The sequence below is a fragment of the Sinocyclocheilus grahami genome, unplaced genomic scaffold, assembly GCF_001515645.1.
Source record: "Sinocyclocheilus grahami isolate Dianchi unplaced genomic scaffold, SAMN03320097.WGS_v1.1 scaffold581.1, whole genome shotgun sequence".
Lineage (NCBI taxonomy): Eukaryota > Metazoa > Chordata > Actinopteri > Cypriniformes > Cyprinidae > Sinocyclocheilus > Sinocyclocheilus grahami.
Window position 1 is genome coordinate 524127 of NW_015505760.1, and position 16057 is coordinate 540183.

General features: G+C 36.2%; 1 protein-coding gene across 1 annotated transcript in view; it reads right to left on the reverse strand.

The window, feature by feature from the left end:
* Nucleotides 1–2320: 2320 nt before the first annotated feature.
* The window catches only part of ilk (integrin-linked kinase), an 18109-nt gene continuing 4372 nt past the window's right edge, over nucleotides 2321–16057 (reverse strand). The window contains exons 2-11 of the mRNA XM_016240095.1: nucleotides 9830–9995; nucleotides 9458–9553; nucleotides 8607–8703; nucleotides 8375–8458; nucleotides 8121–8206; nucleotides 7924–8033; nucleotides 3933–4060; nucleotides 3610–3731; nucleotides 2861–2960; nucleotides 2321–2460 (exon numbers count right to left, since the gene is read on the reverse strand). Of these exons, the coding sequence (XP_016095581.1) occupies nucleotides 2321–2460; nucleotides 2861–2960; nucleotides 3610–3731; nucleotides 3933–4060; nucleotides 7924–8033; nucleotides 8121–8206; nucleotides 8375–8458; nucleotides 8607–8703; nucleotides 9458–9553; nucleotides 9830–9995 (1129 nt within the window). The remainder of the gene's footprint in view (nucleotides 2461–2860; nucleotides 2961–3609; nucleotides 3732–3932; nucleotides 4061–7923; nucleotides 8034–8120; nucleotides 8207–8374; nucleotides 8459–8606; nucleotides 8704–9457; nucleotides 9554–9829; nucleotides 9996–16057) is intronic.

The following is a 16057-nucleotide window of genomic DNA, read 5'->3' on the forward strand; positions in this document are numbered from 1 at the left end:
GATTTTTACCTTTTATGGGCATTTTACCTTTATAAAGCCATTTTTCTATAAGTGTGCATTATCTTTTGAGTCCAATTCTTACATTTAATCAGTGAATAAGAATAAGACATTTGGGCTGTTACCAAGCAAATGAAATCAGTATGAACCAAATTCATCTTTGCAATCCAGACATAAGCTGCATCTGAAGTGGCATTTAGATGCGTTTACACGCTGTTTAATGCAGGACATGAATGCATTTAACCTGCAGTTACAAATGCATAAATAATGTTTTGATATATTAAACATAAAACATTGAATATTGATATTTGAAATCATTTAAAAAATGAAAAGATACTTTAAATGTGAAATTAAAAGCGCCAGTAGGTGGCAGCCGAGTCACTGTTAATAAGTGAGTCATTGCGACTAAACCGAATCATTTAATCGAGTGATTCATTCGGGAACGAAACACCGTCATGTTGCTCAGAGACGCAAAACAGCTCTGTGGCTTTGTTTGGAATTATTTTTGTTGGCGAAACAGTGCAAAAACAGGCAATATGGTGTCTAAACCGTAAGTCTCTTAATAAAACTTCTAGTTTATTGAACTGTTGTAAAAAAATCAATATCACATTTGTATATGGTACTTTTTGGAATAAAAAAAGGCACTCTTCCGTGTGAACTTGAGTATAAATATACACATTTTCTGCCCCCATGTCTTGAATTTGTGATCATTCTGAATGTATTTTAATAGACCGAATCAGGCAGCGATCAGGCAGAACACTAGACTTCACGTAATGCGTGCACTGTAGGTGTTTTGAATGTTTATTTTTTTGTGTCGTGAGAATATTGAGCCAAGTAGCTCACTTGTCATGGTGTTATTTAACTATGTCATGTTATGAATAAACTAAACATTGTGAATTTTTACCTCAGGGTGTTTCTTCTGAGTTTGTGTGCGCTGTCACGCTCATTTGTTCTGAAGTATCGAGATAAACAGAGTGAGCCTCAGCGCGAGCTTGTATTCTGTATTCTCTCTGATGACTCAGTAACTTACCGCGGGTCTGTCCAGTGATTGTAAAGTCATTAGGTCCGTCAGACTTAAGATATTTTAGCGGTAATGAGACCAAAAATATTTAAGACATTTTAAGACTTTTTAAGGACCCGCGGACACCCTGTTCTTTAACAGATTTGTAGAAATTTAGCTTTACATCACTTGCTCGCCAATGGATCCTCTGCAGTGAATGGGTGCCGTCAGAATGAGAGCCCAAACAGCTGATAAAAATGTCAATAATCTACAAGTAATCCACGACTCCAGTCCATCAATTAATGTCTTACAAACTGAAAAGCTGCATGTTTAAAACAAATTCATAATTAAAGCATTTCTTTGTAATTTCTTGCCAAAATAGTCCATAATCAATAAAAATGCTTCCTCTACTAAAAAATAGTCCATCCCCTGTTATCATCTCACATCAAAATGCAATTTTTTTTACCTTTGTTTAGAAATGTTTTTGACACTTTTCACTTCTAGATAGCGTTTGATCATATTTCTCTCCTGATTCAGACGAGACCACTTTTTCACTGGAGAAAACAATATTATTGACTCATTTGAAGTGGAAAAACGTCTCAGTGATGGTTTTGTTTCTTACAAACATGCAGCTTTTCACTTCAGAAGACATTAACTGATGGACTGGAGTCATGTGGATTACTTGAGGATTATTTTGATGTTTGGACTCTCATTCTGACGGCACCCATCCACTGCAGAGGATCCACTGGTGAGCAAGTGATATAATGCTAAATTTCTCCAAGTCTGTTCCAGTGAAGAAACAAACGCATCTACACCTTGGATGGGTCGAGGGTTAATATGTTTTCAACAAATTTTAATTTTGGGTGAACTATTACTTTAAGGGTCAGAATTTGCACCCTAAAAGCGATTTCCTGGTGCATTTTAACCTTTGTCAAATATTTCAACCAATCAATCAATCAATCAATCTGTCAATCAGAATAGCAGTGAAAGGCAGAAATATTATAACAAAAATGATTGTCAATTACTGCCCTTAATGTTGTAATGATGATTAGTAATGTTGGTTAAAGGAATTCATTACATGCAAAGAATGTTCCCTATGGCTGAAGTGCTCAATGAGGTAACTGCAAGTTCACATGAGTTCAGCGCTCTCACAAGAATGGTGATAGTCGTATTACTTTTAGTTTAACTGTGCAGAGGCATTTTTGTTTCACCATATCTTGCATTTGGGGGGCATTTTTGTTTATTTTGGCTGCATTTTTACCCCAAGCACCCCTACATTTTTGTTTCTTTTTGGCTCAGCTCTTGCTTTCCAAAGTCATAGACTCATCTCACCTTCATGCCAATTTCCATGTTTGAGAGGTCAGCGAAGGGCACCTCTCTGGTGACAAGCTCCCAGAGCAACACTGCAAAACTCCACATGTCTGCAGAGCGCCGGTTAATCTCCTCTGGCTTCTTCTGCAGGGCTGAGAAGAGATAAGATATCAGTGAATCAAAATTTAAGGTGCGGTCACATCTACCACTGTTCTGCAAATTTCTGCAGGTAAAATCCAGTCATTTCAAATGGAATTCACGCAAGTGTGAAGAAAGATTTCTCAATGCAGATTTCACAATGGGTTCACACTGGTCATGCAGATTTTCTGCATTGCCCAACAGAAAGCTGCTTGGTTTGAATGTGACTTTTGTGTGAGCTCTGCTTCATATATTGGTTCACTACTGATAATAGACACTGAAACTTTTTTGCCTGAGAAAATTTGTAGAAACTTCGCTAATGTGACCATATCTTAGACAAATAAAGTGGAAAAAATTAAATCTTCTTGAGAAGTTTGAAATTAAGAATTCAGTGAATGAAAAAAGGAACAGTACCTTCAGGTGCCACCCATGCAGGAGAGTACATCCTGCCAGGACACTGAAAGGAGAACTTAACATCTGCCATGCTTATCCTGGCCGTCATGTCTTCATCAATCTGATGTCAATGAATCAATGAGAACAGATTCTTTAGGATGTGCGAGCATGAAACAGTCAGTTAGGGTAAGCTCAGGTTTTTGCTGCCTCAGACAGTTGATTGTGTGTAATGTGACCAGTACAGCTATTAGTAGTTTGAGAAGTTGTTTGGTTGAGGCTTGGCTTTACTATTGTGCTTTAAACTGATACCTACTGACATTCCATAAGGACATTACAGACCACTGATGTTTGTTACTCCAAAATCTTAAGAGGCATTGAGAAATCCACTACCAAAGAATGTACTTTCACTGCATTACTTCACAATGTGAAACTCTGAACTTGTGGTGGGATGCACAGATACTTCACAGAGAACTGAGACCATTTATAAAAGTTCCTGTTCACAGTGGTCTATCTGCTGAGACTACATTTCTGGAGTGCAAGTTTCACTGAATCAGTTCCACATACCATGACAGCAAATAAACAAACAGTGAAAGTGTATTTCGCAATCACTGGTTAACCCTGAGTATCTAAATTCTGTGGAAATGAATCTAGTGCTCAGCTTGTAACTACACATCTTAATGTTCTCTTGTACAACAGGAATAGACACTCTGGAAAAACCCAAAGTTGTAGAAACCAAGATTAACAGGAAACGCCTGCTTTAAGTTCCTCACCATGACGCTCTTGCTGTTGAGAGAATGCCGAGGGATCATGGGCTCCAGTGTGTGCAGGAAAGCCATTCCACAAGCTATATCCAAAGCAAACTTCACCGCTTGCGTCTGATCCACAACAAAGTCTAGATGGACAAGAGAACGATAAAGATACAGGAAATTTAAGGTAAATTTAAGAATTAAAGACTTCCTCTTTTATGTCATGTCCCGAATTTAAGGAGCAATTAAGCGTATTTCTAATATTATTAAACATTCAATAACATTCAAATGAAGTTGATAAACACCAAATGATCTGTGTGAGACAGTAATGTGTGTGTTTTACTCACTGGTTCCCTCGTGAAGCACATTGTAGAGGGAGCCATAGGGCATCCAGTGTGTAATTATGATAGGATGAGGGGCGGGTGGAGACTGACATGCCCCCAACATGGGCAACACGTTTGGGTGGGAGAAGATTCTACAACAGGGGAAACACCAAGGTGGAGAGGGACACATGAACAGACAGAAACAACAGACCACTAACACGATGGAGATGTTTTTACAGATTAAAAAAATATCATAAAAAAATTTTTTTTTTTTTTATACAGTTGCAGAAGATTATCAGTCAATGGTGACTTAAATTGTGTATCGTCACACAAAGCTATTATATGACTCCAGAAGACTATGAATATAGCTCACAAGTCATGGATTTTTTTTATGATGCTTTTATGTCCTTTTTGAAGCTTGAAAGCTTCAGTCTCCATTCATGTGTGACTAGGGCCTTCTTCAAATTTCTCCTTTTGTTTCACAAAAGATAGTAAGCCATACAGATTTGGAACAGGGTTATTTTAGTATCAGTGTAATTAAACAAAACTACTATTATAGTTTTTATTACTATTTTGAATAAATTTTCATCTTTATATTTTCCATTTTTATTTCCATTTTAGTTAACTTGAGTCACTTTAATTAGTTTTTTATATACGTCTATAGATTTTAATGTTTTTTTTTCAGTACATCAAGTTAAAATGAAAATGAGAAAGGTTTCTTATACAGCTAGCTGAAATACATTAAGTTAATAATAAGTTCTGTTTTGATTTAGGGCACATCACTCTACGGAGACAGAAAACTGTTATTTTGTTGAACAAATTAAATCCAGTCTTGATAGGGGAGGTGTTGTTGGTGCTGTCTTCCTTGATTTTAAAAAGGCTTTTGATGCCGTTAATCATAATATTCATCTAAATTGTCAGTTTAATTTTTCTACTAATACGTTAACATACTTAAATTTAAGGAAACAATGTAGAAGAATTATTGATGCATGCTCACCATTTCTTGACTGTAATACTGGAGTTAGGGCTGGACGATATGGCCAAAATTTATATCACAATATATTTCTTAATTTCGGTCAATACAATATAATTCTGATATCGATATGAACACTATTTATCTGGAATAGAAATCTTTTGTAACATTATAAATGCCTTTATCATCACTTTTGATCAATTTTAAGCATACTTTCTAAATAAAAGTATTAATTTCTATAATATCTTTCCCCCCAAAAATAATAAAAATTATACTGAATGGAATAGTGTATAATATTACAAAAGCTTTACATTTCAGATAAATCCTGATCTTTGGATCTTTCTATTCATAAAAGAATCCTGAAAATTTTTTTTACTCAACTGTTTTAAATATTGATAATCAGAAAATCAGCATATTAGAATGATTTCTGAAGGATAATGTGACACTGAAGACTGGAGTAATGATGCTGAAAATTTTGCTCTGTATGATCACAGGAATAAATTACATTTTAAAATCTATTCAAATAGAAAGCAATTTTAAATATTAAAAATATTTCCAAATGTTACTGTTTTTGCTGTACTTTGGATCAAATAAATGCAGCCTTGGTGAGCAGAAAAGAATTCTTAAAAAAAAAACATTAAAAATCGTACTGTTCAAAAACTTTTGACTTGTAGTGTAGGCTGATTATTCTTATAGATTGAAACAAATGTGCTTCAGCCAGAAAAAAAGGGTATGAAAAGTGCTCCCGAGTCGCTGCAGAAAACAAAAAAATGTAACAACAACAAAAACTGGAAATGTTGTTGGAGACGGGCTTATAGAAAATGCAAACTCATTCTCTGCCAACAGGAGGCGCTTTTAGAGTGATAAAACTAGTGGTTTCCCCAGTAATGGCTGTAATCAAAGCAGCTCCGCTCATGAACGCTACTTTATCAGATCAAATGAAAATGCCATCGAAATTTTTCTCAAGACAGTCGGTTCCCTTCAGAGATACATTCATATAAAACAAGCCGTGTTATGATTTTGAAACGTGCAGTGCTCATGTTTATTCGACAAAGTCAAACGCCACAAATAAATCAACGTATGGGAGACTCTGGTAATGTATATCGAAATATCGGAAATCATATCACCATTATTGAAAAAAATTATATCGCGATACATATTGATATTGAATTATTGTCCAGCCCTATGCTCACCATTTCTTGACTGTAATACTGGAGTTAGGGCTGGACGATATGGCCAAAATTTATATCACAATATATTTCTTAATTTCGGTCAATACAATATAATTCTGATATCGATATGAACACTATTTATCTGGAATAGAAATCTTTTGTAACATTATAAATGCCTTTATCATCACTTTTGATCAATTTTAAGCATACTTTCTAAATAAAAGTATTAATTTCTATAATATCTTTCCCCCCAAAAATAATAAAAATTATACTGAATGGAATAGTGTATAATATTACAAAAGCTTTACATTTCAGATAAATCCTGATCTTTGGATCTTTCTATTCATAAAAGAATCCTGAAAATTTTTTTTACTCAACTGTTTTAAATATTGATAATCAGAAAATCAGCATATTAGAATGATTTCTGAAGGATAATGTGACACTGAAGACTGGAGTAATGATGCTGAAAATTTTGCTCTGTATGATCACAGGAATAAATTACATTTTAAAATCTATTCAAATAGAAAGCAATTTTAAATATTAAAAATATTTCCAAATGTTACTGTTTTTGCTGTACTTTGGATCAAATAAATGCAGCCTTGGTGAGCAGAAAAGAATTCTTAAAAAAAAAACATTAAAAATCGTACTGTTCAAAAACTTTTGACTTGTAGTGTAGGCTGATTATTCTTATAGATTGAAACAAATGTGCTTCAGCCAGAAAAAAAGGGTATGAAAAGTGCTCCCGAGTCGCTGCAGAAAACAAAAAAATGTAACAACAACAAAAACTGGAAATGTTGTTGGAGACGGGCTTATAGAAAATGCAAACTCATTCTCTGCCAACAGGAGGCGCTTTTAGAGTGATAAAACTAGTGGTTTCCCCAGTAATGGCTGTAATCAAAGCAGCTCCGCTCATGAACGCTACTTTATCAGATCAAATGAAAATGCCATCGAAATTTTTCTCAAGACAGTCGGTTCCCTTCAGAGATACATTCATATAAAACAAGCCGTGTTATGATTTTGAAACGTGCAGTGCTCATGTTTATTCGACAAAGTCAAACGCCACAAATAAATCAACGTATGGGAGACTCTGGTAATGTATATCGAAATATCGGAAATCATATCACCATTATTGAAAAAAATTATATCGCGATACATATTGATATTGAATTATTGTCCAGCCCTAATTGGAGTCCCACAAGGATTGATTCTTGGACCAATTTTGTTTAGTCTATATATTAATGATCTGCCTACAGTTTGTCCAGAGGTCCAGGTTCAGATGTATGCAGATGATACAGTTGTTTATGCACTAAACAAAGTTTCAAATTGGCTATGTCACTCTTGCCTTATTCTTAATGAGTAAAACTGTGGGAATGTATTTTTTGATTAAGAGAGTTGATGAGCGTTGTTCAGATATTTTAGTCAAAAGAGAGGTAATAAATATTGTTGAGCATTTTAAATATTTTGGTATGATTATGGAAGTGCTAGAGAAAGCTTGATAATCTTCAGGAATATCAGGTACCAATTACCTATACCTGTGCACTTTATGCATACAATAATTCTCCCACATTTATCTTATTGTGCTACAAGTGTGTCCCAAACAAGTATAACCACGTTAAAACCATTATATAGTATTTATAAACAAGCTGTGTAATTTTTATCTAAGAAGCCAAGGAGTTATCATCATTGCACAATTATTAAATATTAAAAATGCATGGTCCCTGGTAAATAAATGAACTAAACTAAACTATTTATCTATAATAACCCTGATTTGGAACGACGTGAGGTGAATACATGATAACAGCATTCATTTTTGGGCAAACTGTGCCTTTAATCTGTGTATTCTGGGCACACTGGACTGGAGGTTCATCACCTTAGTTTAGGGTACTCCTCATTAAAGTCACGGCTCTTTCTTGTAGTCCAATCCCGCACATGAAGCATCTTGACCACAATCTCTGTGCCCTGCCAGCGGCCTTGCCACAGCTGTCAGAGAGAGAGAGCAGAGACATCAGTGCTTCCATAAACGCTCTGAGACATGGGTAGCTATTGTGGCTTGGTAAATGAGCTCACCTCCCCAGAGTGGTTCTCGTTGATCTTGGCCAGCATGGAGAGCTGCTTATAATCTATTCCAGCTTGTTTGTTTAGTGTGCCGTTACCTGAAGGCATCATGGGAAAAATATACAACAATCAAACCTTGGTTGTGGATAATTAATACCATTTTATAAGGCAATCTACAGTTATGCTGAATGACAATAAAATGCTTGTTTGCCAAAGCATCTACGTTATGAATTTAAATGAGAATCAGATGTTCTGAGGGTGCTTACGTGGTCGCGTTCGAGTGGTTCCCTTCCAGAAAGTGTCCTTGAAAGGAACTTTGGTCAGGCTTTGTCCCTGTTTCTCCGCCAGCTCTGATTCATAAACACAACAGAATTATTAGGGCCGATGGAACATATAACAGAAACAGATCTTTGAGGCTTCACAATGTTAACAAACAGCCTTTCCAACAAATATTCTTCTGACGTCACATTTGCTACATTATTAAAGAAGAGAGTTTACCTTTCAGATTTGCGGCAAGCTGTGGTTTGGCCTTGTCCAGTGGAGTTTCTCCATACTTGTTGCAGATGCTCACCTGAGCACCATTATTGACCAGATCCTGGAGAGAATAACATATCTGGTATGATTAAAATGACATTAGCTATGTTTCCATCCACCTATTTTTATGCTGGATGGTAATGCCAAGATGCGCATAAATTCTAAAAATGCACATAAAAAAACATATGCGCACAATTGAGTAGGATAAACTTTTTGCCAATAAGAAAAAATGCGCATAAACAACGATGGAAACACATTTACCGAATAAATTCCACCATGCGCATCAAAAAAAGTAATGTGACTTTGCACGATTTGTTTATCTAATATTTGTATTTTATTTTGTTATTTCAGCAATTTTAATAGTTTTATTCTTAGTTAATAATGACAACACAGTTATCAATGCAATAAAAATTAACTGGAACTACGGAGCTTCAAAAATGATGTAAATGAAAATGACATGGAAGTGATTAACAAAACTTGTGCTATATTCCAAGGCTTCTGATAATGTACTAAAGCTTTATGTGAGGAACAGACCAAAATTCAATCTTTTGTTTACAGTAAAGACATTTGGTGAAATATCTCTGCTGCACAGAAAGAAAATCAATTTATGTATTTTCCCCACACAACACTATCATATGGATTCAGAAGACTTCAGAACAATATATTGCACGAGAACCATGTGAACCACTTTTATGATAATGTTATGGTGTTTGGAAGCTCTAGTCCCCATTCATTATATTACAACTGCATGGAAAACAGTGTTCACACAATCCAGAGTTTCTCATTTTTTTCAGCAGAGGGCGCTTCAAACTAACCTCTGCCACCAGGTTGTGGGCCCAGAAGCAGGCATAATGGAGAGGGGTGTTGCCGTGCTCGTTTGCCGCATTGGTATCTGCTTTACACTGGATCAGCTAGACAACACAAACCACAACATTTAGTATCCAAAACAGCAAACAAAAACATCCATTCAAAATCGTTTTTTTTAGAATTAAAAGGTATAAAAATATACACTGTCAGTTCCTTATTCCTTCTTGAGTGTTTAAAGTTTGTGTGTGTGAGTATTTATAACTGCTGTTTGCAGCTGTGTGTTTGTTTACACCTTTCTGTGACCGTTGTGGTCACTGTGGTTGTTCAGGTGCAGTTGTGTGTGTGTTTGTGAGCGTTTATCCGCTATGATCTGTTCACACCTTGGCCAGAATGTCACGGTGGCCGTGACTCGCAGCCAGGTGCAGGGGTGTGTCGTCGCCGCGGTTCATGACATTGATGCGCGCCCCTCTCATGATGAGCATGTCCACGACACCTGAACGACCCTCACGGCACGCCCAGTGCAATGGACTAAACCCGTGATCATCCCTGTAAGAAACAAACACACGGCAGCATATTTAGAGTATTCACATGAATACCTATTAAAAAAAAGTATAAAGCATTCATATATTTTTTTTTAAATTCATAAATAATTTAAGGCCTAAATTCATTTTATTTTTTATTTAATTTAATTTAAATTTAATTTTTATTTATTTATTTGCATACATGTTTGGAAACAATGACAAGTTCGGTTTTTGGTTGGACTGGCTTCAAACAAGATGGAAATTTCATATGCAATTCAATTGTATTAATCCTAAATTTAGTCATGAATATTTTTATAGTGCATACTTGTTTGGAAATAATGACAGAAGCAAATTTTGTTAGTTTTTTTGGTGGACTGTCCCTTTAAATCAAGGCACATTTTTTTGACGCAGTGGTTGGCGGTAAACTATCTCCAGTCAGGCTAGTGATCCCGCTCTCAGCTGTCTGTCTCCAGCCAGTTAAATATAAACAGCCGTTAACTGGCCCTTTCCTCCAGGTTATGTATATCCTCCTACCCCCCTCTGTTTGAGTCTGAGATCCGTTCCCAGGCCTTCCCATTTCCTTTTCAAAACCGCAGTAAAACTCACACTTACAGTACTTCAGATCGGCGGTGACCCTAAAGTTACAATAACAACACTGTGATCAGATTAGAGCCTGTGCATTAGTGCTGCTACTGAGAGCACATGTGAATGAACCACATGGGGGTTTTACTATTAAACCACTGAACGCAACTGCTGAGAGTGTGTTATAAATAAACGAAGGTAATATCTGCAGCTGGTGCTCGTACCCCAAAGTAATTACTTGTAAGCTTTTGTCTTCAATAATGAAGTGTTTGTTGAAGGGCTGGGAGTGTGCAGTACAGTAGGAAGTCTCTGGGTAAATAATCAGGCCAGTAGTGTGGCTAAACTTAGGGTAGCTGCTGAAACTACTCACAAGATCCTGCCGGAACAGACCAGACCACACACATACACACACTCTATCACACACACACACACACACACACACACACAGACACAGACACAGACACAGACACAGACACAGACACACAGACAGAGTCAAATGGTGGCTTGGTCACAATGAAGGGGTTAAAGACAAAAACAACAAACAAAATATTAAGACAAAAAACGGGAAGTCTCCCCTCCTCAAATAAATGAAATCAAATTAGACAGTGAGTCCTGAGCTTCCCAATGGGAATTCCAGAATGTTCTTTATTTCTGGCTAAACTGCACATTTCAAGGAAGGAAGGAGGGGAAAAACTAAAGAATGCAAGCAAGCAAGGCAAGGAAAGCGACGAACAAATTAGGAAAGAAAGCGGCAAAGAAAACAAACTTAAAAGGAAGAAACTGGGAAAGACGGGAAGCTAGAAAGGAAGAGAGGAAAAAATTGGAAAAAGGGAAGAAAGTGGGAAATAATGAAAAATGGAGTATAGGATGCAGAAAAGGAAAAACCGTGGACAGCTCGCAGGAAAAAAATGGAAACGGGAAAGAAAGGAGGTAAGAAAAGGAGGAGGAGAGAAAGAGAGAAAAAAAGGAAGAAAGAAAAAAGAAAAAATGAAGATGGATGGAACGAAGCAGGAAAGAAAGAAAGGACAAATAAATAAAAAGCAAAGAAAGGAAGAGTAACAGGAAGAAACATGGGAAAGACATGAATAAAGTTGTAAAATAATCTGAAAGGGAAGAGGGGAAAAAACAAAAAGAAAGTGAAAAGGAAGGAAAGAAAGATGGATGATGATGGAAGGAAGGAAGGAAGGAAGGAAGGGGAAAAAGAGCTGGAACAGAGGGGAAAAAACAGGAAAAAAGGAAGAATGCAGGAAAGAACAAAAACAGTAAGTGAAGAAGGAAAGAAAGAAGGAATAGTATAATGAAGAAACTGGGAAAGACAGGAAGAAATTTATAAGGTAAGCTAGAAGTAAGCTAAAAAGTAAAAAATAAGTGGGAAAGCAAGCAAGAAAGAAAGAAAGATGGGGAAGAAAGTTGAAAAGAAAAGATAAAAGAAAGAACATGGGAAACAAGGAAAGAAAGAAGGAATTGCATAAGGAAGAAACCCAGAAAAACTATAGAAATGTTGGAAAGAAAGCAAAAATGGAAGCTAAAACAGTGCAAGACAATAGCAAATTAACAAGAAAGACAACCAGTAAGGAAGTGGGGGAAAAAATGAAAAAGAAAGCAGGACAATGAAGAAAGGAGAGCTAACTGTGGTGACTCTTATCACATCACTCAGTAGCGCTCCGACACACAACTGAAGTAGCAGAGGGTGGACTGCGGAAACCAGAGCGGGAAACACAGCAAATAATATTCCACGCTCTCTCTTCCACCGCTAGTGGCTCCCTCCCTTCGCCTATGTGAGTGCGAGCGCTCGGGACAATTCATATCCAGTTAGTTTCTTTCTCTTGTCCTTGTAAGGACGTGAAGCACGCGCTGTTAACCAGCACACACACACACACACACACACAGAGAAAGGAACGTTTACGCTAACATACTTACAAGCGTACAAAGACAGACTATGTAAACATTGATTCTGGAGTCACAGCTAAAAGATTACGTCTTGAGTCTGAGGTTATACGATCAAAGAGTTGAAAAGCTCGCTTATTAAGAGCTTCCTCCGGCCAAAAAGCGTTCTGGGGTTGCATTCGGCAATGATTTAAAAGTACAACTCCACATCTGAGTTCAGGTTTCTACCTTTCAGCAAACAATCTGGTCGAGTGAAAGCTCATACTGAATTAGATCATAAACCGCACATCAGTGAGGCGCCACGGTCTAAAAACGTATCTGAGCTAACAGGGTAGTGAAGTGGGCCAGACTGACGAATATGTGACAGGAAATGTAGCTGGAAAAGGTCAAATAATATTGTTGGCACCTTCTGATTCAAAACAGACATCAAAAAGGATGTACGAGTGTTATAATTTTAGAAAAACAAGAAGTTAAAATACAGGAAGTATTTTAGTAGTAAATAATTCACTCTAAACACTGTAAATGCTTCTGATTGGCCTGAGCTTCAGTAGCTTCAGTGTCTGTTTTAAAGCCACAGAGACAAACACAGCTGTAACCTAGCATTTAGTTTGCTTCAGGCTTCTGTTCTTCTATCATTAGCTGCTCTGAGTTCTGCCCAGACATCAAGAACAAAATGTGTGTTCCTCTTTGAGTCACAATTTGAGAGCAGACTTAGTCAACCTAAATGGCATTCGCTACTAGAGAAGCACAAAGGCAAAATGTGAGTGCTGATACGGATATCCGATCTGCAAAACAACTTGATGATGTAACGCATAGTATTATACACTGAACACAAGCAACATACAATAAAAATGTTAACTTGCAAGAGTACAGAATTGCACATGGAAAGTCTTTGAACACTTTTACTTTTAACAATAATGTTCTTTAACTTAAATATTTCACAATATTCTTTTCCTTTTAGTCCATTCTACTCGAAGCAACATTTATTATTGTATAAAAATATGTCAGACCAGCGTTACAACAATTTAAACATTTTATTGTCATTTAAAAACATCTATGAATTTACTTGTCAAACATAGGTGTATCTGTCAAGCTTTAAGTTACTTTCTTAATACATGTTCAATGAATATACCTAATACATGTGTTCTGATCGAGTAGGATTTATCAGAATGTGTTCATTATCCATTATCTAAATGTAATAACTTCTCTTTTGAAATTACCTTCCTGTACCACTGAACAAGATGTTCTATGTTTAATTTTAATGTAACATAGTATTTGTATTATTAACTTAAAGTTAAATTAATGAATGTCAAAATAGCAATAAATGTCATTTTTCTAAATTTTTAGCATTAAAGATTTACCAACATAAATGAAAAATGCACTGTGTGAAACATAATAAATAAGCATAATAAAAAAGCCTATTTATTACGCAGCGCCTGAAAATAGGCTTATTGGAAGTTACCTAGCTGGGGACTATTTTCAGGCGCTGCGTAATATCATTGCGCCTGCTGCACCCATGGTACGGCAGCAAAGTTCCTTGATTATTACCCGGAATGAGACCATAGTTCCTAGCCATATCGGTCTAGAAAATCGCAACTTTTCATTTTCCATCGATCTTAGTACACTATGTAACTACAGAAGAGTCAAGTTTTATATAGGAAAAATATCTAAACTCTTTGGTCATTTTTGAGCGAGATGCTAACGGTCTAATCAGATTCAATGATCTATGCTAAGCTACAGCTAAAAGTAGACCCAGAGATCGGCTGAATGGATTCGAAAACAGTAAAACTCAACTACTTAACTCTAGGGGAGTTGGAAAATGAGCCTATTTTCAAAAATAGTGGCGTGTTCCTTTAAGACCTATTTAATCTGCGTATAAAACATTAGAAATGAAATGTTTAATTTTTATTTTGTGTTTGACTGTTAAAACAAAAACATTTGTTGTTTGTCTCAATAAATTGGGTTAATTTAAAAATACAGTGGTTAAATAAATAAAAAAATTCTATTGCTCTTTGTTTTAAAAAAGGTTATGAAAAATGTCAATAATTATCGATACCAAACGATATGAAACATTATATCGTTGATACATTTTTTAGCTATATCACCCAGCCCTATGTCAGTTTGCTAAAACTTTGCTAAATGTCTTAACAGCTTTTTGGATATTGCTTAACATTACTTTCCCTTCAGTAGAACAGGAAGCTCATTTAGGTGGTAAAGGTTTTTATTTTAATGAAACATTGCATAATAATAAAGATAAAAAAAATTCACTCATGCATTAAAAACATAGTTCACCCAAAAATGAAAATTTCATCATAATTTACTTAGCCTCATGTTGTTTTAAATCTGTATGAATTTCTTTCTTATGCTGAACACAAAGATATAGAATTATGAAGAATGTTGGTAACCAAACAGTTGCTGATAGCCATTGATTCCATAGTATTTTTTCTCCTACTATGGACATCAATGGCTACCAGCAACTTTTTGGTTACCAAAAATCTTCAAAATAGCCTATCTTCTTTTGTGTTGTTCAGCAGAAGAAAGAAACTCATACAGGTTTGGAACAACTTGAAAGTCAGTGAATAATGACAGAATTTTAATTTTTGAGTGAACCATCCCTTAAAGAAAATAAATATGTCTAAGTCCATTTTAATTTCAATGTCAAGGCTTGAACAACAATTTCAAAAACAACAAGTTCAGGCATAACGGCCAAATTTTCAAGAATTTCCATATATGTTTAACATATTATACATTTAGAGATAAGAAGATAAAATATAAGATAGGACAAAGTCCAGTTTGCTGACTGACATGCTGTAATGTGAAGCATAGACAACGCCCATGTATGTCTGCTATTTCCTGTCTCCTCCCACAAACACGTAAGGTCGTGACATCTCAAGCCATGCTGAAACTCCTCATGGCCAGAAGAACTGAATCAAACAGCCACCATTCCCATCAACCATTTCAAAGCATCAAAATCATTTTAATTGGCAAAAATTATAGGCAATAGCTAATGGCGAATCCCTTAGCTGGAGTTTTTCTATTTCCGGAAAAGGAAAACACTTTGAGATGGAGGGAGAGAGAGAGAGAGCTCATCGAATGGAAACTATTCATCCCAACCATTTCGTTTTAGCCCAGACTGTTCCCTCCTCCCCCTCTCCCCCTCTTCAAATTAGACATGGACTCCAACTCACACTGGCCTGAACGGCAGATCTGTAGAGGTTCAACTGCTGTTTAGCTGTTTAGATGCTAACATAAATAGAAATACATTTGGGTTTTGTGCTAATTGAGTTGGCATTTTCCCCTCCTCTTACTGGCAGTTTCTCAAGTAAGTCAAACATTTCCTTTGTCACATAATTTCAAAGTCACAACTTCAGCCATGTGAAGAGCACAGGAAATGCCTAGATAGTGATTTACATCAGACGCTTCAACACTTCATCTAAACTGGCCGCTGCCTGCAATCTGCTGATTCTGTGCTGAATCAGCACCGGTGAACCATTTGTCTCTGACCCCTTCCTTTCAGGTTATAATTCTTGTGGCTGACAGCAACTGAGAACGGGTCCAGATCAGATTCCTTACAAGTTCTTGGAGATCTACCTGGACGTTTTGCTCTCTTTTGTGCTT